Raw genomic sequence first — 24,075 nt, forward strand, 5'->3', positions numbered from 1 at the left:
GAATCCTAGAATTCAGTCTGGGTCTCCTGAGTGGCAGGGACTCAAGTATTCAAGCCATCAACTGCTGCCTCCCAAGGTATGCATCAGCAGGAAGCTGGATCCTAAGCAGAGCAGTCAGGACTTGACCCAGGCACTCCAAAATGGGATGTGGCCATCCCAAGTGGTGACCTAACTCCTGAATCAAATGCCTATCCTGGAGATTTTCTTTAGTAAAAACTAGGTGTTGATGTTGGATAGATCTGGAGTTAAATTTCAGTTTAATTACGTAAGTGCTGCCTGAACCTTTTTTTGTGTGTGTATGTTTCAGTTTTCTCTTTAGAGGGATATGCACAGAGGTTTTGAGATGATCAGAGATCATGTAATACAACTCCAGGCAAAGTTCCTGGCACACAAAGGATAGCAAGCAATTACTGTGGATTATAAAAAAGATTAAAAGTCATATTAACAACATCATTAATTACTCTAAAATTCATCTCTTAAATCAACTAATTATTTCAGTAATGCATTTCCTAAGAGCTATATTATTTAGGGTAAAGAAAGAATATAAACAGTGGCTGGGCTGTGGCATAGAAGGTTAAGCCTCTGCTTGCAGTGCCTGCACCCCATATGGGTGCAGCTTAAATCTCAGCTGCTCTACTTCCAATCCAGCTCCCTGCTAATGCACCTGGGAAAGCAGCAGTAGGTGCTTGGGCTCCTACACCCATGTGAGAGACTGGGATGAAGCTCCTGGCTTCAGTGTGGCCCAGCCGTTGTGGCCATTGGGGAGTGAACCGGAAGATGGAAGATATCTCTCTCTCTCTCTCCCCCTTTCTATCTCTGCCTTTCAACTAAATAAACACATCTAAAAAAAAGAAAAGAAGTGATACACAGTATGCTGTGAAAATATTTAGATTTAATGGAAAATATATTGTTTAGTAACATAGAATTTCATTTCAGTTAACATGATATTAAAGCTTCTGACTTTAAAATAATAATAAAATATTTTCTTTTCAAACAGTATTTCCAAATCCTAAAATATCTGTTAACATCTGAGGGACCCTAAGAAAGCTCAGCCAGCAGTGTTCGGTAACATTCAACTGCAACTGCAACCGTTTCTCCATCCATTTCAATTCATAACAGAAACCCTGTGGGTTCTGAACTTGATGCTGCAAGAGAGATAAAGAACAGCCCCTGTTTTTCCTGAAGAGCGTTTCATGCTGATTGGTAGTGATTTAAGGGCGGCTTAGGGGGCTACAGAGGGATGGCAGAAAACATTCTGTGAAGAACCCAGGAAGAGCTTTGGGATTCTGGCAGTCCCTTGTGGTGGGGAAAAAGGGGCAGGTGCGTCTGTCAACAGCACCAGAAGCTGCAGTCACAGCAGCACTCACCAGGCAGGAATGGAGCCAGTTTGGCTGGAGTTTAGGACACTTGCGGGGAAGTGGATAGGCTTAAAATGAATTAAAAACAAAACAATTTGGAGTTTATAGTCCTCCTTTTTCATGTTATGCTTCTTTGTATTAGATGCTATTTTTTTTATTTTTATTTTTTTTTTGACAGGCAGAGTTAGACAGTGAGAGAGACAGAGAGAAAGGTCTTCCTTTTTCCATTGGTTCACCCCCAAGTGGCTGCTACGGCCGGTGCGTTGCAGCCGGCGCACTGCGCCGATCCAAAGCCAGGAGCCAGGTGCTTCTCCTGGTCTCCCATGCAGGTACAGGGCCCAAGGACCTGGGCCAACCTCCACTGTACTCCTGGGCCACAGCAGAGAGCTGGACTGGAAGAAGAGCAACAGGGACAGAATCTGGCGCCCCCCAACCGGGACTAGAACCCACGGTGCCGGCGCCACAGGCAGAGGATTAATCTGGTGAGCTGCGGCGGCAGCCCTAGATGCTATTTCTTTAAGAGATTTTTGAGGGGTTGGAGTAGTGGCATAGCAGCTAAGGCCGTCTGTGACACCAACGCCAGTGTCCCATGTGGACCCTGGTTTGTGTGCTGGCTGTTCCACTTTTGATCCAGCTCCCAGGTGGTCTGGGTGGGGCAGAACTGGATGGCCCAGGTGTTTGGGTCCCTGTTACCCACATGGGAGACCTGGATGAGGCTCCTGGTTTCTGCCTGGACCTGCTGTCATCTAGGGAGTAAAGCAGCAAATGGAAGATCTCTCTTTCCCTCTCTTTCAAGTAAGTAAATAAATATTGTTCCGCTTCTGATTCAGAAGTACATAAGAAAACGTGCCTGGGAAAGCAGCAAAAGATGGCCCAAGTCCTTGGGCACTTGCACTCAAGTGGGAGACCTAGAGGAAGCTCCTGGCTCCCAGATTCAGCCTGGCCTAGCCCTGGCTGTTGTGGCCATTTGTGGGGGTGAACCAGTGGATGGAAGATTTCTGTCTCACCTCTGTCTTTATAACTCTGACTTTCAAATAAGTAATTTTTTTTTTAAAAGATATTTTAGTATCATAAAGAATGTCTTAGCAGTGTTCGCAGTCTGAGTTGCTAGGGTTTTTAATCTTTGGTTACCTTGGTGCCCAGGTGGCTTGTCAGCCTTCGAGGAGCAGAGTGTGTGCTACTTGAGCTCAAAACACTGGCTGTTTCGTGGTCCATCCGTGTGGCTGAACCCTAGAAATTAAGCAAATCACAGCTAGTATAATATAAACAGAGAAAACTGCATGTGAAGGTACTCCAGATGAACTGTCTTTAGGGCAAAAAACTAAATGTATCATTGTAAGTATGACTGTTACAACTAGTCAAAAATAAATACTTTTAACTATAAACACATAAGAGAACTAAACTACAATGTGGGAGTGAGCAAACGTGGACGATATTCTAGTCATGTTTTCCCACAGGTTAAAATAAATGAACCCAGAAGCTGACTGATGGAAAGCAATGAAGGACTGCCCAAAAGTCAAGTGTTAATTTGGTACAGGACAAGTTCTCCAAGATCTTACTTGGAGATTTCATTTAGAGAGGACTGCTAGAAGCATCTATTGGAGAAAGACATGACAAATAAACAAATGCAGTGCAGTGTAAGCGCCATAGTAAAGAATGTGGAAAATACTAAGGAGAGGCAGGCGTTGCTGCAGTGTGGAAGACACTGCTTGGAATGCCTGCATCGCATACTGAAGTGCCTGAGTTCAAGTCTCCACTCCACTTTTGATCCAGCTTTCTGGGAGGCAGCAGGTTATGGGTCAAGTACTTGGGTCCCTGCCACCCACGTGGGAGACCTGTTTGGAATTTTTGGGGCTTTGGTCTGGCCCAGCCCTAGCTTTTGTGAGCATTTAGGGAGTAAGCCAGTAGAGGAGAGATCCCTGCCTGCCTTTCAGATAAATAAAAATAAGTAAAACATTGAGAGAAAAGAATTAACTACCTACTTAGGGTCTATTAAGGGCCACATAACATAAATGACACTTAAGGCAGACCCTGCATTTTGGTGCAGGCCCCTGAAACTAGTATAAGGGTCTACATGTGGGAAGCACATGTGCCAGCTTAATTTGGATGGAGGACAAAGTGTTTGGTGGGCAATAAACAGTCGTTTTACACACATTATTGTTTATTCATTTACAAGGTAGCGAGGGTATCAGAGGTATCTTCTCCTCAACTTCCTGCCTGTGCCCTCTCCTCCCTGTCTTCCACATTCTTTAAAAGACACAATTCTACTTGTGCCATTTTCCTGCCCAAAGTCCTGTGACTCAGCAAGCACACATAGTTGCCATTGCTAGTTCCCTCTTTAAATGCCTGCAACAGCCAGGGCTTGGCCACACTGGAGCTGGCAGCTAGAAGTGCAATCTAGATCTCAAATGTGAGTGGTGGGGACCCAACCGCTTGAGCCATCACACGGCCTCCCAGGGTGTACATCAGCAGGAAGCTGGAATCGGGAGCGGGAGTGGGTATGCTGATATGGAATGTGGGCTTAACCTGCTGTGACACAACACTGTCCTTCAAAGTTCATTTTCAAGAGAGCTGCTTAGAACCTCCATGAAATCACATTATAGGCCAAGATAAGGTTTTTTAATTGGTCCACAAAAGCTTTTTTTAGATATTCATTCGTAACAGCATTTTTAAGAGAAGACTGCAATTGTCAAACCACATTCAACTATATACTTAACCTTTCCTCGAAGTTGATTAAAAGAAATTCTAATTTGACAGCTATGTTTTAACGGTTCCCTCTTTTAAAAGCATGACTTTGCACGCCTTCACACCCACACAGGGAAATCTAGGTTGGATGAAGAACGTCACTCTCCTCTTCTCTCCCTCTGTGGGGGTAGGGTCTTCATGCTCATAATCCTTTAGGGATATTTCTCAACTGGGAATAGGCAGGGAGAAGGGACAGTGAGGGAAAACTCATCGTCCTTCTCTTCCCACTGCTACCAGCTCCTGAGTGCTTCTGGAATGGTCTTCCAATCCATATGCAACCACAGCCACGCTGACTGAGCTCACGCCATGTTCTACATGGCGCACTGGTCACTAGGGATCGTGCAACAAGATGTTCCTACCCTCACCACACAGTCCGGATCTGGAGCTCAACAGCTGTGTTCTGGGAAAAGTGGCATCTGACTTTGGATCTGAACTAGGAGGAGAATTTAGCCGATAAAAAGGATGAGGGGGATCAGTGAGAGGGCACCTGAGGCAGAGGCACGAGCAGAGGTCAGAAAGCGCATGTGTTGTGTCTGTGTAACCACAAATAGATCTGGAGATAAGGAGCTCATGACACGTCTACAGGATCAGCTTTGAGGGACTAAGCTCAGGGCAGAATAGTTGGGGGTGTTTTTGGGTATATCTGGCAAGTCTCTCAGTCTGTGGTAGAAGGGAATGACTGTAGGAAGCAGACACACTCTTTTTAGGAATACTTAACTGCTTCTGTTTGCAGGCAGCCTCTGAAGAGAGCTCCCAGGGTCCTTGCTCGTGGTACTCAAGACATCCTCTGGAGTCTGTGCTAGATGTAAGGCTTGGCTTCTAGTCAACAGTGTTGGAGAGGTTAAAGACCGCGGCTTCCCTCTTAGGGGAGGCCCATGTGGCACAGAACTGATGTTTCAGGCCCACAGGTGCTGAGGACGTGGGGCCTGCCAGAGCCAGCCAGTGAAGTCAGAAGCTGACTGTTCCTGGGGAAGCGCTGAGATGTCTGTGGCCTGTGAGAGACCCTGACCCACAGTCTCTCAGCTCAGCTGTGCTGGCACTGCAAACCCACAGAAACAGTAATGTCTACTGAGATCAATGGTGCATTATTTGAGACAAGATAAAGCCAGGGGATAAATTATAAAACAAGGCAAAATCTAGTTCCACAATGAAACCTGTTCCTGACTCTCACATCGTTTAGATACCAGATCTCCTTTAAGCTACAGTCTTAGTATCTTCCTAGATAGTTCCTTGACTTTGCAACACTTCCTATATCTATAGTCTCTATGAACTTGAACCTTAAGAATCTTTTTGGGCATTTCATTAATGCAAACCTGAGCCAACTTCTTTCAGAGGGCTGGTCTCTTCACTGCACCAGAAATCTAACTTCCTATGAACTGTTTCCCACCCAACTCATAACTGAATTCTATAGAAACTTGAGGGTGATTAACTCACAAGCTCAAGACTGGCTAAATCGGTCATGCTGCACTTCTTTTCCATCAGTGTTGCTCAGTGTCCAAGACACTCAGCACCAGCTCTATCATTCCCAACTCTCAGCCCCAGCGTATGTGGACCCATTTCCCACTGCTGTTCTGATCCAACCTTCCTCATGGAATCGTATTCCATACTTCATGAATACTTATGCAGCTTCCACTTTTTTTTTTTGACAGGCAGAGTGGACAGTGAGAGAGAGAGAGAGAGAAAGGTCTTCCTTTTCCGTTGGTTCACCCCCCAGTGGCCGCTGCGGCCGGCGCACCGCGCTGATCCAAAGGCAGGAGCCAGGTGCTTCCTCCTGGTCTCCCATGCGGGTGCAGGGCCCAAGGACCTAGGCCATTCTCCACTGCCTTCCTGGGCCACAGCAGAGAGCTGTACTGGAAGAGGAGCAACCGGGACAGAATCTGGCGCCCCAACCGGGACTAGAACCCGGTGTGCCGGCGCCGCAAGTGGAGGATTAGCCTGCAGCTTCTACTTCTAACTTCATGTCCCTTTTACTTCCTGGCCTTCACCTGTCCCTAAAACACTGATTCTTTTGCAATACTGCAATGCCCAGTACACAGATCTTTCTATCCAGTTCAGCTTGGATTTCTTTAGTTGCTTATCACTTGCCTAACTCTCCCACTAATTTTCAGTAGCTCACCCCACAGTTACTCTATCCAGCTGTCTGGAAATGCTTCACCTGTCGAAGAATCTACCTGTTTTCCCTACATCATTACATGACCTGCTGGGCAGCACCTGAGAAATGGGAGCAAGTCAAACAACCACAGAGTGCTCTAGGATGCTGCACAGACATGCTTGTTTACAGTCACCTTGTCCCTCAGTGCTGCACCTGCAATCCTGTGTCTTCCCAGCCAGCTCGCATTGCTTTCCTTCCAAAAGCTATTTTAAATTAGCTGTACAAAACTGGGGCTCTTCTCCTTCCCATGCTGTACATAGTTTTACCTTTTATTTTGTAGAGAAACAGAGACCAACAGACAGAAGCCCCTCAACTTCTGGCTAACACCAAGGCAACGACCTGCATCAGAGGTATCCCTTCTCATGTGCTCTGGACCCTTTCCCTCCCCCACTGCTTTTTGTTTGTATCCATCTCCAACCTTTACCTATCTTAAAAAACAAATTATCGCCAAAACCTTTCGTGTGCATCGGTTAATGGCCTTTTCTCCCTTGGGCAGTTCACACACAACTATTTTAAAGTTAGCGGAAACTGCTCTCTTCTACATTTAAACCTTAACTCAATGTGTTAGTGAAACAACCCAAGGAAGCTCTTCTTGCCAAGATCAGCAGAGAACTGTTTTTTTGGGGGTGAAACCCAGTTGAAATTTTCTAGTCCCTGTGGCAATAGCACATAAAGTGTTCCCTCTTTTGGGGACAATATTATTCTACTGCTTTGAGGTTTTGGCCTAGGTCTTTGTCTTTACTGTGTACTCACTTGCAGGGTAAAAATCTGTCATATATTTAATTATCACATTCTTTATCTTCTCCTCGAGTACAAACTCAAATATCTAATAGCCCACCTGACATTGCTGCTTGTGTCTCAGATTTACAATTTTTACATGTAATCTTTTTTTTTTTGACAGGCAGAGTGGATAGTGAGAGAGAGAGACAGAGAGAAAGGTCTTCCTTTTTGCCGTTGGTTCACCCTCCAATGGCCGCTGTGGCCGGCTCATCGCGCTGATCCGAAGCCAGGAGCCAGGTGTTTCTCCTGGTCTCCCATGCGGGTGCAGGGCCCAAGGACTTGGGCCATCCTCCACTGCACTCCCTGGCCACAGCAGAGAGCTGGCCTGGAAGAGGGGCAACCGGGATAGAATCCGGCGCCCCAACCGGGACTAGAACCCGGTGTGCCGGCGCTGCAAGGCGGAGGATTAGCCTGTTAAGCCACAGCGCCGGCCTAACATGTAATCTTAAACTTAACATTTTCAGAACTGGCCTTACTATATTCCAGCAGGAGCCTCCCCCATTACCTAGAATTATTGCTCAGCTACATCACTGGTCCTCTGGCTGATGACAAGAGAACCCGGCAACCATTCTAGACGTCTCCCCTCCTCAGCACTCACATCCAGCACCCAAACCTGGCAGACTGTACTTCTCAGATAGTCAGTTATTTCTGAGCTAGACTCTCAGACTTTTTTTTTTTAAAGGCATATACATTTAAATATTTTAAAGTACATTTTTTGTTTTCATTTTTTTCCCTCTTGTTAGATTTATTTATATATTTGAAAGGTAGAGTTAGAGCGAGGGAGAGAGATTTTCCATTCGCTGGTTCACTCCCTAAATGGCCACATGGCTGGTATGAAGTTAGAAGCCTGGAACTTCTTCCAGGTCTCCCACATGAGTGCAGGACCCAAGCACTTGGGCCATCCTCTGTTGCTTTCCTAGGCACATTAGCAGGGAGCTGGATGAGAAACGGAGCAGCCGGGACTCAAACTGGCGCCCATTTGGGATGCAGGAGGTGGTTTTACCTGCTATGCTGTAGTGCTGGCCCGAAGGTTCTCAGAGATGAGGTTAGGAAACAGGACATCCTCCTCTTCCACTGAGATCACTGAACTCTTCACCCAACCATATTTTAGGTGTCAGATTGAATTAACCTATAGTCTTCTCCATGACCAACCTCATTCTAAAACTAGATTGTTTCAAGTTTCTAATGTGTTTCTGTGGCACGATGTCCCTGCCTGTCAGAGCACTTTTGGGAACAGCCTATCTGTCTTGCAGATTGTAAGCTTCTGGAAGATAACGCAGCACATACCAGGCTCGCCATATCCTATGGCAAGGCACACCCTGGGCACAATGCAAGGTGCTTTGTAAAGAAACTCTGAACACTGACCGAAGAGTTTTTTACATTATCTTCCAAGTGAAACAGGTGGTAGAGGAGGAAGGGAACATCATTATGCTCTTAAATTTTATCTACAAATCACACCGAATCTGTTAAAAACTAATTAAAAATTAAAATAAAAAATTTAACCGAAAGAGGTGGCAGAAAAGATTAACAAAGTGAAAAATGGGCTGCGGAGTAGCAAGGAGTCCTCTGCGTAGATATGAAAATCAATCAGCTGTCTATTTTCTGCTTTCCCCTTATTCACCATTCAATACCCACAGCTTGATATGACTCAAACGTTTCTGAGAGGGACTGGGATGACAATGCCTGATGGTCATCCTGAGCAGAGTGGTTTGCAGTCCATTTCAACTGCACCTGCTAGGTTACGACACTACTTTTTCTCTGTTTGCTCACTTTAGAAATTAATTTCAAAGGGTTCCATCAGAAAGGGACCATCAGAAAGAAGCAATTGTCAACTCCTTGTGAAATCCGACAGAGGAGAGGGAAAGATACAAACATTTCCCTTATTTATCTGTGCAGACTGTACCAAGAAGCAATTAAATGGTAGATAAGAAGTTTCTCTTCATGGAATTATTAAAGCTAATTCTCTAATCTCTAGTGAATTAATAGAGGCAGGCATTATTAATGGCTGTTATTATCACAAAAAGAGGGACAATCAGACATCATGTATTTCCTGATGGAAGATTATCATGCTGTTAATGGAAAAGTCTTGCAAAAAAAAAAAAAAAAGGAAAAAAGGAATAAAAAAAGAATTGAATCCAAATCGGATCACATTTTTAGAACTATCAATTTTCAGGAAGTACAGATGCTAAAGGAACATGATAAATTATATTATGGGGATGCTATCAGCAAACTCTACAGTATGAAAAACTATAAGAAAAACAACTTTGGTTCTTCATTAAATAAATGAACAGCCAGACAACAAAATGACATAAAGAAGGAGCCTATTGATTAAAACAGGGTACAGAGATTCATTGACCAATGCTACCTCAAGGATCTTCTCTGTATTCTTTATAAGTCTTGAAAAAGATACAAAATAATTACAAATTTGAATATTCTTTAGGTTTATGATACTGTTAAGGAATTACTGTTAGTTTCTTTGGGAGTGTTAACAGCACTACAGTTACGTATTTTTTTAAAAAGATTTATTTTATTTATTTGAAAGAGTTACAGAGAGGTAGAGGCAGAGAGAGAAAGAGAGAAGGAGAAGGACAGGGAGAGGGAGAGTGAGAGAGGGAGAGAGGGATAGAGGGAAAGGGAGAAAGGGAGAGAGGGAGAGAGGGAGAGAGGGAGAGAGGGAGAGAGGGAGAGGGAGAAGGGGGGAGGGGGAGGAGGAAGGAGGGGGGAGGGAGAGGGGGAGGGGAGGGAGAGGGAGAGGGACAGGAGGAGAGGTAGGGGGAGAGGGGTAGGGGGAGAGGGAGAGACAGATCTTCCATTTGATGGTTCACTCCCCAGATGGCTGCAATAGTGGGAGCTGTGCCGATCTGAAGCCAGGAGCCAGGAGCTGCCTCCCAGTCTCCCACGTGGCTGCAGGGGAGACTTTGGCCATCTTCTACTGCTTTCACAGACCATAGCAGAGAGCTGGATTGGAAGTGGAGTAGCTGGGACTCGAACTGGCGCCCATATGGAAAGCCAGCACTGCAGGCGGCGGCTTTACCTGCTACGCCACAGCGCTGGTCCCGACAGGTATTTTTAAAAAGTGATCTGCGGTGGGCGTTTCACATAGTGGTAAACATGCTGCTTGGGATTCTTGTATCCCATATCAGAGTACCTGGGTTTGAGTCTTGCCTCTCTTCCATTCCAGCTTCCTGCTGGTGTACACCCTGGAAGGCAGCAGGTGATCACTCAAGTAGTTGGGTCCCTGTTACCCCTGAGGGACACCTGGACTGAGTTCCTGGTTTTCAGCTTCAGCCTAACCCAGCCCTGGCCATTGCCACCATTTGACGAGTAACCCACAGATGGCAGATTTCTATCTCCCTGCCTTTTGAGTAAATAAATAAAAACTAAAAACAAAACAAAAACACCAAAAAAAAAAAAAAATCAAAACCCTACCAAAATGTGTTCTTATCTTGTAGAAACACACAGTGAAATATGTCTAGAAGAAATGATGATACCTGGTTATCTTCTTTAACAATAAAATAAAGTAGAAGGTCAAAGTGGATGGGGACACGTGGGTCACTGTATTATTCTGTGTACCTCTGAATATGTTTGGAATTTTCCCTAATAAAAGTGTTTTAAAAAATATTTAATTTATTTGAAAAGTAGAGTTACAGAGAGAGGTAGAGCAACAGAGATCTCCCATCGGCTAGTTGACTCCTCAAACGGCCACAACGACAGGAGCCGGGCCAGGCTGGAGCCAGGACCAGGAGCTTCCTCCGAGTCTCCCACGTGGGTGCAGGGGCCCAAGGACTGGGACCATCTACTGCCGCTTTCCCAGGCTCACTAACAAGGAGCTGGATTGGAAGTAGAACAGCCAGAACTTGAACCAGTGCCCATATGGGATGCCGGAGCTGCAGGCAGGGACTTCAATCTGCTGCACCACAGCGCTGGCCCCTTAATAAAGGTTTTTAAAGCTAGCCGAAGAATGAGTTGTCCTATCATTCTACCTTTTCCACTTTTGGTGGAACTTCATCACTACTTACTATTACTAGAGATCTGGTTCTAAGTTTCAAATAGAAGAGCTGAGAACCAACGAACAAATGAGTCACACACACAGTTATATACTAGACAAGCAAGGACCTGGCCTGGATAATTCACTTCTAGCTTTTCCCGCTACTGAACTCCCAAGGGAGATTCATCACAGAAATCCCGTTTCTAGCAGGCATGTCAGTTCTTCCCTCCAACCAACCAGCTATTCACTGCTATCTACTATGCCCCAACAAGACCCGACAGACTCCTTGCTCTTCCAGAGCTTATAATCTGGCAGGGTTAAACACAGATATTAAGTAAATAATCACACAAATAAATGTAAAACTGCAAATGTGGTCATCTCCAAAGCAGAAAGCCCATGCTTCAACAGCCTGTAACAGCGAGGTTTGATCTCTTCAAGTCTCTCAGAGAAACTGGTGCTTAAGCACAGACTCATACCACAAAGTGGGATGTGCTGGCTGTTGTGGTAAGAGCAAGAGGTGACCTAAAGCTGACAAGAGAGCAGGAGCAGACCACACGGGACATAATAAAGGGGTTATCTTTATTCTAAGAACCACAGGAAGCTAATATAGGGTTTTACGAAGAGGATGACTGACACTTCCTAAAGATCACTCCACAAACTGGATGTGGTCAGGAAATCAGGCGAGGGACTGGGTAGGATAAACCTCCACGTGGTGGAACATGCTGCTATGATCCAGAGAAAGTCAAAGTCATTGCATTTCTTTTTCAATTAGTGTCAATGGTTTGTGTTTCTGGAACAAATAATAAGCAAAACAAAGTAATGAACTTAAGAGGCGATCACGTGTATAGACCCTACTGAGGCAGGTTAAAGAAAACCTGACATAAAACAAATGACACCGAGAGAGATCACTCCTCTACATTAGGATCTAGAAGTAGCTATAGTTGTTTTAAAACAAGTGACTGAAAGGAACCAGACAGTATGACCAGCATCAGTGCCATTCCAACACTGCCCGGGCAGGTACATCCACAAATGACACTAACAATGCCCTATTACTCTCTTGAAATTCCTCATTTGAAGAATGATGAATACTAGGCCCCAGCTTATTGTTTTTGTTTTGTTTTTGTTTTTTGACAGGCAGAGTTAGACAGTGAGTGAGTGAGAGAGAGAGAGAGAGAGAGAGAGAGAGAGAGAAAGGTCTTCCTTTTTCCATTGGTTCACCCCCCAAATGGCTGCTACGGCCGGCGCACTGTGGGCGGTGCGCCGTGCTGATCCGAAGCCAGGAGCCAGGTACTTCCTCCTGGACTCCCATGGGGTGCAGGGCCCAAGCACTTGGGCCATCCTCCACTGCCTTCCTGGGCCACAGCAGAGAGCTGGACTGGAAGAGAAGCAACCGGGACAGAATCCGGCACCCCGACTGGGACTAGAACCCGGGGTGCCAGCACCGCAGGCGGAGGATTAGCCAAGTGAGCTGCTGTGCCGGCCCTAGCTTATTGTTTTCTACAGATCTTTTCCTCTGTCATCCTTAAATGAAATAACTAACATTATGTATCATGAAATGACTCTGGAGTGAGACATTCTAAGCTATTAAGGAATGGAAATTCAGCCAGTACTTTGTTTTCCTAAAATGAAAATGGTTTCATAGGTGTTATAAATTATAAAAATAACACATAGGGGCCAACACTGTGGCACAGCGTGTCAAGCTGCCACCTGCAGAGTCAGAATCCCATATGGGCGCTGGTTCAAGTCCCGGCTGATCCACTTCTGATCCAGTTCTCTGCTATGGCCTGGGAAAGCAGTGGAAGAGAGTTAAAAAAAAATAAATAAAAAAAAATAAAAATCTCAACACTTAGAGATAAGTATCTGTAACGTTTTGAACAACATTATCCTACATAGCTCTCTACTTGCACAGATACAAAAAAATGAGAAGTCATAACACTTGCCTTTAAACTAAATAGGTTATTAGTCTCTGTTACGGATAATATACAAACATTTATTAAATGCATACTCTCTGGACTCTCTGGACTACATTGTCTGGGGTATAATGTGAGCAAGAACAATACGATGTGGTTAAAAGGACTTTTAAGAGACAAGAAGTTGGGGTCGGTGCTGTGGCACAGTAGGCTAATCCTTCACCTGCTGCGCCAGCATCCTGTATGGGCACCGGTTCTAGTCTCGGCTGTTCCTCTTCTGATCCAGCTCTCTGGTACGACCTGGAAAAGAAGTAGAGGATGGCCCAAGTCCTTGGGCCTCTGCACCCATGTGGGAGACCAGGAGGAAGCTCCTGACTCCTGGCTGTGGATTGTCACAGCTCCAGCCGTTGTGGCCATTTGGGGAGTGAATCAGCGGATGGAAGACCTTTCTCTTTATCTCTCCCTCTCAGTGTCTGCAACTCTACCTCTCAAATAAATAAATAAATCTTAGAAAAAAAAAAGGCAGGAAGTCCATTGAGCCAACAATAAATAGTACTAAGTGCTGTGGGAGCAGAGGTACAGGGTGTCTGAGAGCACTTTATCTGATGTAAGAAGGCTGGACAAGGAAAACACCCAGGAAGAACTGACACAGAAACTGAGGGGAAGGATGAATAAAATGCACACAAGTGAACTGAAGCAGATGCAATTTCTAGGAAAAGAAATGTCACATGGGAGGTCTGGACATACTCAAGAACCAGGACAAACTATGAGGCTGCTGGAGGAACAAGCAATACGAGAATCTGTACTTCGTTCTATGGGCAGTGAGCAGCCATCGACACAGGGCTGCTCTGACTGTATCGCGCAGGACGTATTAGAAAAGGCCAGGCCAAAGCTGACAAATGTTAGATGCACGAGTTATCATTGTTAACATATGCATGGATGTCCCACGCAGTTCTGTGAGGCCAGTGCTGTCTGTCCTCTTCAGTGCTCCATCTCCAGAGCCCAACACAGTATGTGGCACATAATAAACACTTGTTAATTTACACAGTCGTCCACAGCTGCTGAACACTTACCCTATGCCCGGGACTGTGCTGAGTGCATATTCACTTATCTTCGAAGTCATTCTCATTTTACTCAGAGAAACAGAAGAACTCACAGCCAGCACAAGATCCAGCTGGCAGACCAGTGGGATTTCCCAGGCCGGCTGACTCCAAAGCCGCCTACCCAGTCACTCACAGCCAACCGGATGCTTGTTAACCAATTCCTCACAGATTAATGAACAATTAAGTTATTTCTAACTATTTGCTATTTTAAGTGTTATGATGAATTTCTTCAAACTGACTACTCTTGATTGATTACCATATCAGCCTAAAATCTTTGTTGTTAAAATAACTCCTATAGCGTGCACATTACAGCTTTAAATACACTCTACTTACCATCACGTACTGTCATTTATTTTTGCCAACCCAAAGACCTTACATCCCGATCTCATTTTTGGCTATGATTTATATTTTATATCATTATTAGTAAAACTGGTCACTTTTACACATGTTTACAGGTAATTTTAATTTCTTATTTCCTGTTTATGTCCTTTGTCCCATTTAAAAATATTTGATCTGAAAATATTCTTTATGTGTTACACATTTTAACTTTTTTTTGACATCAATGTATGCTAATAATGTGTTTTTTTTTTTTTAAGATTTATTTTATTTATTTGAAAGAATTACAGAGAGAGGTACAGACAGAGAGAGGTCTTCTATCTGCTGGTTCACTCCCCAGTTGGCTGCAATGGTTGGAGCTGCGCCGATCCGAAGTCAGGAGCCAGGAGCTTCCTCCAGAGTCTCCCATGTGGGTTCAGGGGTCCAAGGACTTGGGCCATCTTCCACTGCTCTCCCAGGCCGTAGTAGAGAGCTGGATTGGAAGTCGATCAGCCAGGACTAGAATCAGCGCCCATATGGGACACTGGCGCTTTAGGCCAGGGCTTTAACCTGCTGCGCCACAGTGTAGGCCCCAATAATGTGATTTTGATTTATATCTTGTCACCCACTGATTTGTGAAATATTTTTCTTTTTTAGAGATTATATTTTTGTTTATTTGAAAGGCAGAGTGAGAGGGCGGCGCCGCGGCTCACTAGGCTAATCCTCTACCTTGCGGCGCCGGCACACCGGGTTCTAGGGGCGCCAGATTCTGTCCCGGTTGCCCCTCTTCCAGGCCAGCTCTCTGCTGTGGCCAGGGAGTGCAGTGGAGGATGGCCCAAGTGCTTGGGCCCTGCACCCCATGGGAGACCAGGAGAAGCACCTGGCTCCTGCCATCGGATCAGCGCGGTGTGCCGGCCGCAGTGCGCCAGCCACGGCGGCCATTGGAGGGTGAACCAACGGCAAAAGGAAGACCTTTCTCTCTGTCTCTCTCTCTCACTGTCCACTCTGTCAAAAAAATAAAAAATAAAAAGAAAGAAAGAAAGGCAGAGAGAGAGAGAGAGAGAGAGAGAGAGAGATCTTCTTCCAACTAATGGTTCACTCCCCAAGTGTCAGCAATGGCTAGGGCAGGGTTGGGCAGAAGCCAGCAACTCCCCGTGGGTCTTCCATGTGGGTGGCAGGGGCCCAAGGACTTGGGCCATCTTCTGCTGCTTTCCTAGACACATTAGCAGGGAGCTGGATGGGAAGCAGAGCAGCTGGGACTTGAACAGGTGCCCATACAGCACGCTGGCATCCTAGGCAGAAGCTTAGCAGGTTACACCACAACACAGGATCCTACACATCCTTTTATTATGGTTTTCCTGCCCACCTCATGATTATAAAAATTCTTTATACATTTTCTTCTAATCTTATTAGATTTTTAATAGCTTTCATTTTTTATAGAAAGCTTTTATTTAATAAATACAAATTTTATAAGTACAACTTTTGGATTATAGCTTTCTTCCCCCCATACCCTTCCTCCTACCCCCAAACCATCCCACTTCTACTCCCTCTCCCATCCCATTCTTCATTAGGATTCATTTTTAATAAACTTTGTACTAAGTAAAGATTTCAACAGTTTGCACCCACACAGACACACAGAGTATAAAGTCTTGTTTGAAGACAAGTTTTACCGTTAATTCTTATAGTACAACACATTAAGAACAGAGATCCTGAATGAGGAGCAAGTGCACAGTTACTCCTGTTGTTGATTTAACAATTGACACTCTTATTTATGCTGTCAGTGATCACCCAAGGTTCTTGTCATGAGCTGCCAAGGCTATGGAAGCCTCTTGAGTTCACTAACTCCGACACTATTTAGACAAGCCATAATCAAAGTGGAAGTTCTCTCCTCCCATCAGAGAAAGGTATCTCCTTTTTTGATGGCCCGTTCTGTCCACTGGGATCTCACTCACAGAGATCTTTCATTTAGGTCATTTTTTGCCACGGTGTCTTGGCTTTCCATGCCTGAAATGCTCTCATGGGTTTTCTAGCCAGATCTGGATGCCTTAAGGGCTCATTCTGAGGCCAGAGAGCTGTTTTGGGGCATTTGTCATTCTATGAGTCTGCTGTGTATCCCACTTCCCATGTTGGGTCATTCTCTTTCATTCTCAATTAAAAAGGATTCTATCTACTATTATTAGCAGACACTTGGTCTTATTTATGTGATCCCTTGATACTTAATCCTATCTTTATGATCAGTTATAAACTTAAACTGACCTCTTTAACTAGTAAGATGGCATTGGTACCTACCAACTTAATGGGATTTGGAGTCCCATGGCAAGTTTTTAGCTTTACCCTTAGGTAAAGTCTGAGGGAGCATGTGCCAAACTGTACATCTCCTCCCTCTCTTATTCCCACTCTTATTTTTAACAGGGATCAATTTTCAATTGGATTTAAATACCTAAGAATAATTCTGTGTTAAGTAAAGAGCTCAACCAATGGTATTAGGTAGAAAAAGAAAATACTAAAGAGTGAAATAGTAAGCTGTTCCTTGACACTCAGGACAAGCTTTCATTTCTGACATTAAATTCTATCTACTTAAAATCTATTTTGATGCAACAATGATATTGATACAATAATTCAGCTTACTGGAGAGATAAGTTTTTTTCAAAGAACATAATAATTGGAATGTGATTTGAAGCACAAAGGGTAGGTCTAATCCTAAGCAACTAATTTATTTGGTCACATAATACTTAAGTTTTCTTCTTTGTACATGTGTAGGAATGCATAAACTTTCCAAATAATTCTGTAAACAACAAACAGGAAAATACTCAAACACTTAAATTAACTGCTTTCTTTCTGAACTCATCACTTAAGCATCTTCAGTATAATGCTAACCAGTGATGTGGAAAGAAGGATCTCCTTGTTTTAAATACTTAACTACCAGACATTTTAAGCCTCATGTTTTATTTATTTATATTTACTTCAAAGGCAGAGACAAACAGGGAGACAGAGAAAGAGAGAAAAGGGGGAGGGGGGAAGGAGAGAGGGAGGGACGAGGGAGGGAGATAAACAGAGATCTTCTATCTACTGGTTTATTCCCCAAATGCCCACAACAGCTTGGGTCGGGCCAAGCTAAAGCCAGGAGCTAAGAACTAAACCTGGGTCTCTCACAGGGATGGCAGGTACCTAACTAGTTGAGGCATGATCTGCTGAATCTCAGGGAGTTACCAGCAGGAAGCTCGAAGTGGAAGCAGAGCAGGGACTCAAACCCAGGTACTCTGATATGGACTGCAGACGTCTCAAGAGGCTTCTTTTATTTTTTTTAATCTATATATTTCAATTTTCACAAGGGATGAAAACTGAGGCCATCAATGATTTAAATAAGACTAAAATTTGAGAAAGGACAGGAAACCTTTTGTTTAGAGAATGAAATGTAAATTGTTAATCCACTTTTAAGAAACAGAAATAAGTCCATAACAATCTATTTTTTAAAAAATGTTACTATAATCATTTCTATTTTGGATATGGCCTAGAAGAATCATTTTTCCTCCAACTTAATGGAGATGGTCAAGTGGCTTCCTTAATCTGTTCCAAATGTGCTCCAAACTCTAATTTTCATGAAAACTAATAATAGAAGCTTTTTAAAAATAAATAAATAAAGAGTACTATCAAAAGTAACCTTTAGATTAAAGGATTTTTGTGTTGACATTAGGAAAATTCTCTTAAGACCATTTTTAGAGCAATTTTTTTTTAAATAAATGAATTGCTTACAACATAAACACATATTCACTGAAGAAAATTTGAGAATACAGAACATCCTAAAGAAAAATTCAGTTGGGCTGTATTTCATTGAAACTTAGAAAATGGATGGAAGCATAAAAATATAATGATCCTGCATTGAAATAATGCCGATTTCCATAATTTTGTTGAACATGATGTAGTTACAGTTAACGTAATATTATGGCCCTTTACTTTTTATGAGCTTTAGAATAAACTTTTCCAGTAAAATTTAATTTCTATATTTATATAATCTTAAATTAAGAAACTTACTAAATCCTGAGGATAATTTAGAAAAGTAAAAAAATGTCTTTGCAGACTGCCTTAGGGAAAGGCAAGCCCACACAATGCGGGAAATAATAACTGGGTCAAATCATGGGTATCAGCACAGTGCTTTCCAAAAGAATGTTCTTCTCACATCTACTGCTTTATGCTAATACAGAAACCTATAAGCCAAAGCTACATATACACTTAGAAATTCAGACAGCATTACCGCCAGCTGTGAGAGAAAGTGACAGCAGTCTGGTACTGAATGCTTCTAGAGCCAGCCCTCAAGGCTAAGGGGCCAGTAAGATTTACAGACTGCTCCGAGAGCCAGGCCACCCCAAACTCCCTTGTGAATATTTCAACAGTTACCTTAAACAACACAACAAAACGGTTTGTTTACCTGACCACTACCAGAAGGTGCCACGCTAATTTCTGCCAATCCTGGGCCTTCACTCTGCCGCTCGGCTTCATGTGAGCCGGCTTCATGCTTGCTCTGAGATGACCTCTGTTAACATGGAGTTAAATATCATTACATACAAAAACGGAGCACGCCTTCTCAGCCCACTGCTTTTTTACTCCTTGTTTTAAAGCCTTGAAATGCGTCAATCAGACGTTGACAAAGGCACAGAAGAGCACGCTACACCCTTTACAACCTCTAGCACAGTGAGAGGAAAGTGAAGCACATCCCGTGAGTATTAGAGTAGCACAAGACAAAGGGTTCTGAGATTCACAGGAACAGCCTCCCACACCAGCTGTGCTCACATCTCCACCAGAGCACAACACTTTCTTTCCTGCAAGGCTGTACAACTGGCACTTAATGGAGCTATAAATACGGCAGTAAAGATTTGTACACAGAATACACACATCCTCTGCTAACAAAGTTGTATAAAACCAAAGGTTAAGCTCAGACTCTCATATGGACAGAACCAAAATCTTTTCTAATGCAGCCACCCATCTGTTATGTGAAACAAAAATGACAGATTATATCCAGGAAAAGCAGTCATTTCAAAACAGATTATATCCAGTACAAAGCATCACTCTGTGAAGATACCACTGCAGAATCAAACAAATAAAATAATTTTCTCCATTTTTTATAAACACCTCTGTTCTTCCTCTATGAAAATACTCTAAAAATCACACTTTAAAAATGTGACAGTGCATAACAAAATGGTTTCCACTGGAATTCCTTAAACATCAAGCTTTCCTAGACCATTTTAAAATGTAACTTAATTTACATGCAACATTCCCATCAACAAACTAGCATTTAGTTTGTTCTAGAATGTCAAAGAATCATGGTGTGGCTGAAGCACCATATTTAAGGAGAAAATAAAACAAGAAGATAGTAAAAATAAAATTAATGATTTTGCTTAACTTCAGTGTGATTCTCAGAAGGCACTCTAATATCTCTGACTTACAGCAAGGCCACCTCACTAATATTCTCCCATGCTAACACATTAATGGGAAGGTTGCATGTAAGTAAATCTTTAAAAAATTATTTTATGTATTTATTTGAGAGATGAGGAGAGAGAGATAAAGTGAGTGAGAGGGAGAGAAACTGAAGCCTTATGCAAGTGAGACTGTCTTAGGGAGAGAGGACAGAGAAGAGAAAGTAGCCTTAAGGGATGCCTGCCATTAATGTCTAAATAAGGGAAGATGAGCCTGTAAAGGCCAGAGAGGTGTACAGAAAACCAGGAAGTGATGCAGATGAAGACAGGGAAGTGAAAAAAAATAAATCCAATGTTCAGGGGGCACTAAACATGTGGCACCTATGAAGCATTATCACCCCCATTTTACAGATAAATTGGGGCACAGACTGGCTTTCAGTCACACACTTCGTAACTGGGACAATCACAGCTCTTGCAGTCTGGCTGTGGAGCCCACACTATTATTCAACATGGGCTATCACACGCTCTACTGTCACTCCTTCCCTTTGCTCTTACTGACCCAGCGCACGGGTCTGCCCTCATTCCAGGGTCAATCCAAAGTCATGCCAATGAGAGGACAGAAGCAGCTGCTTCTGCTGCCTAAGAAAGAATCATCCTACCCAGCTCCTCATGTCCAAGGCTGGAAAATTTCCTCAAGGTTCTCAACCTTGACAAAGGTTCTCAACCTGACAAATTTTAAAGACAACTTTGTGGAGGTATTCACATACTATAAAAATGCTCTTTTTTAAGTGTACAATTAAACAGGTTTCAGTACACTGACCAAGCCCTGCCATAATCTGGTTTTACAATGTTTTGATCACTGCAGTAAGACCTTTCTGCCACCTATATTTACTGCACAGTCCATTGACAGCCCCAGGTAATCACTTATCTGCATTGTCTTTATAAATTTGCCTTTTCTAGATATTTCACACAAGTGGACTTCATGTGTCAGGTTTATTTTACTTAGCATGTTTGTGAGGATCATCTGTATTATAGTTAAGTATCAATAATTTGCTACATTTATTGGCAATAGCCAATAAAATCCTATTGTAAGAGTATACCTCATTTTGTTTCTTTGTTCACTAGTTGATACACATTTGTACTGTTCATACTTTGGGCTATTATGAACAATGCTGCTACAAACATCCAATTTAAGGTTTTTGTATTGATATGTTTTTATTTCTCAGCACCAGGAGTGGGACTGCTAAGCCACATAGTAACTCTATGTTCAATATTTCAAGGAATTGTTAAATCATTTTTTAAGTAGCTGAACCATTATTTATTTATTTGAGAGGCAGAGTTTCAGAGACAGAGGAGAGACAGGGAGAGAGAGCTGAACCATTTTACAACCCCCCCTGCAATGTACGAGGGCTCTTGCTCTTTCATATCCTCACCAACACTTACTATCATCTTTATGAGGACAGCCACTGTAAAGAGTCGGAAGCAGTAACTCATTTAGGTTTGGATTTGCATTCCCTTAATGTAATAATTTTTATATGTTTATCAGTCATTTCCCCATCTTTTCTGGTAAAGTACCTATTCAAATCTTTTGTCTATTTTTTTTTATAAAGAAATTATTTATTTGAGGCAGAGAGACAGACAGTGAGCTAGACAGTGTGTACACACAAACTCCTATCTGCTAGGTCACTCCCCAGCACCTAAAAGGGAAGGGAGTTGGAAGGAGCCAAAGTCAGAAACTCCCACATGGGAATTTACTTGCAATTAGTTGCACCCTCACTGCTGCCTCCCAGGGTGTGCATGAACATGAAACTGGAATAAGGAGCTAGAACTGGGCACTGAACCCAGGTACTCTTTTGTGAGATGTGGGCATCTTAACCACTAGGTGTCTCTTGTCCTTTTTCTTTTCTTAAAAGATTTATTTATTTCAAAGGCAGAGTTACAGAGCGGCAGAGGCAGAAAAAGAGAGGTCTTCCATCCGCTGGTTCACTCCCCAGATGGCTTCAATGGCCAGAGTTGTGCTGATCTGAAGCCAGAAGCCAGGAGTTTCCTCCAGGTCTCCCATGTGGGTACAGAGGCCCAAGCACCTGGGCCACCTTCCACTGCTTTCCTAGGCCAGAGCAGAGAGCTGGATCAGAAGCGGAGCGGCCGGGACTGGAATTGGCACCTATATGGGATGCTGGCACTGCAGGCAGTGGCTTTCCCCGCTATGCCACAGTGCCTGCCCCATCTCTTGTCCTTATAGAAATTTTTTTAATTGGGTTGCAGGTTATTAATGAGTTGAGAGAGTACTGTGCACAGGCTTAATCATCATCTGCAATGCTGGCATCCCATTAGCTGGGTCATATCCCAGCTGTTCTACTTCCAGTCCAGCTCTCTGCTAATGGCCTGGAAAAGCAGCAGCAGAAGGCTTATGTGTTTGGGCCCCTGCCACCCAAGGGGGAGACTTGGATTAAGAAGTTCCTGGTGGGGCCAGCGCCATGGCTCACTTGGATAATCCTCCGCCTGCGGCACCAGCATCCCACATGGGCGCTGGAGTTTAGTCCCAGTCGCTCCTCTTCCATTCCAGCTCTCTGCTGTGGCCCGGAAGGGCAGTGGAGGATAGCCCAGGTGCTTGGGCCCCTGCACTCGCATGGGAGACCAGGAGGAAGCACCTGGCTCCTGGCTTTGGATCGGCGCAGTGCCGGCAGTGGCAGACATTTGGCGAGTGAACCAATGGAAGGAAGACCTTTCTCTCTGTCTCTCTCTCACTGTCTATAATGCTACCTGTCAAATAAATAAAAAAAGAAAAAAAAAAAAAGAAAAGCAATGTTTGAAGAAAAAAAAAAAAAAGAAGTTCCTGGCTCCTGGCTTTGGCCTGGCGCATTGCTGGTTGTTGCAGCCATCTAGGGAGTGAACCAGCAGATGTAAGATCTCTTTCTCTGTAAATTTTACTTTAAAATAAATAAATAAATCTTTAAAAAAATATGCATTTCGGCTGGCGCTGCGGCTCACTAGGCTAATCCTCCGCCTGTGGTGCTGGCACTATGGGTTGTAGTCCCGGTCAGGGCGCCAAATTCTGTCCTGGTTGCTCCTCTTCCAGTCCAGCTCTCTGCTGTGGCCCAGGAAGGCAGTGGAGGATGGCCCAAGTGTTTGGGCCCTGCACCTGCATAGGAGACCAGGAGAAGCACCTGGCTTCTGGCTTCGGATCGGCGCAGCGCGCCGGCCATAGCAGCCATTTGGGGGGTGAACCAACAGAAGGAAGACCTTTCTCTGTCTCTCTCTCTCTCACTGTCTAACTCTGCCTGTCCAAAAAAAAAAAAAAAAAAAAAAAGCATTTCTCACTGCGTATTTTTAAAATTTTATTTGAAAGTCACACATATGCAGTTCACGGCCCAGATGGCTGCAAAGGCTGAAAGCAGAGCCAGGGGAGTCTGCCAAGTGAGTGGCAGGAGCCCAAACACTTGTGCTGTCCTCCACTGCTTCTTCTCAGGACATTAGCAGGGAGCTGGATCAGAAGTGGGGCAGCAGAGACGTGGACCGATGCTCACATGGGATGCCAATGTTGCAGACAGGGGCTTTACCTGCTACACCACAACGCCAGCCCCATTTCTAAAGGTTTTAAAGCCATTCTGTACTTGATGCAGGCAGGGAGTAAAAGCAAGGAGCTCAGGTCATTAGCCCTCCCTGTAGCCTTACCAGTGTTGCAGCCCCTGCTGAACTACCCAAACCCTCCCCAACTTCTGTGCAGCAGAAAAACCACAGGTTCTCTGTTTTCAACTGGCAATAGCTAAAAATATACAACATGACTGCTGGCGACCCCACGAAGACCTTTAGCTAACTCATGGCTAGCACACCCACTCCACTTATGCACCACACACCAGGACACTTCTGAGCTTTCCAAAAAAAAGAACAAGGAAAGGAGTGGTACACAAGTCCTGCCCCAAACTTCACTCCATTTGAATATTCAATTAGGTCCCACCCCAGATACCACCCCCATGCCTCCAGTTCATATAAACGGATGGACTTCAGCCTCATGCAATCCCACATGCCTGCACTTTCTTGAGGGTGTATTTTCCCTTTACCTAGGTTTCGTACTTAACATTCTTTCTAACGCTGGAGACGAGAATCTGGACCCAGCTACCCCATGGCTCCCAGTCGTCACAGCTCCAACACCTTTCATGCCCTTCTCCTCACAATGTACCTGCTTGTCAATCAACAAACTCTGACAGGACACACAGAATGGTGGTAGCACCGGTTGTGCCAGAGCTTTAAGCTCTGAGTTTTGGACTACCTGCAGTGCTTGAATCCACCAATTATCAGCAAGAAGGACAAAG

The 24,075-nt window shown here is 44.0% G+C and overlaps 1 protein-coding gene across 10 annotated transcripts in view; it reads right to left on the reverse strand.

The window, feature by feature from the left end:
* Window positions 1-24,075, reverse strand: part of APC (APC regulator of WNT signaling pathway) — a 128,835-nt gene that overhangs the window by 31,130 nt on the left and 73,630 nt on the right. For 5 of the 10 annotated variants that reach the window (XM_062189317.1, XM_062189323.1, XM_062189319.1 and 2 more), the window contains exons 8-9: window positions 18,778-18,882; window positions 2,490-2,588 (exon numbers count right to left, since the gene is read on the reverse strand). The exons of 1 other annotated variant lie outside the window; for it this stretch is intronic. In XM_062189317.1, coding sequence (XP_062045301.1) covers window positions 2,490-2,588; window positions 18,778-18,882 — 204 coding nt within the window. The remainder of the gene's footprint in view (window positions 1-2,489; window positions 2,589-18,777; window positions 18,883-24,075) is intronic. 4 more of the 10 variants (XM_062189321.1, XM_062189320.1, XM_062189326.1 and 1 more) reach the window with 2 other exon arrangements.

Source organism: Lepus europaeus, chromosome 4 (assembly GCF_033115175.1).
Source record: "Lepus europaeus isolate LE1 chromosome 4, mLepTim1.pri, whole genome shotgun sequence".
NCBI classification, from domain to species: Eukaryota; Metazoa; Chordata; class Mammalia; order Lagomorpha; family Leporidae; genus Lepus; species Lepus europaeus.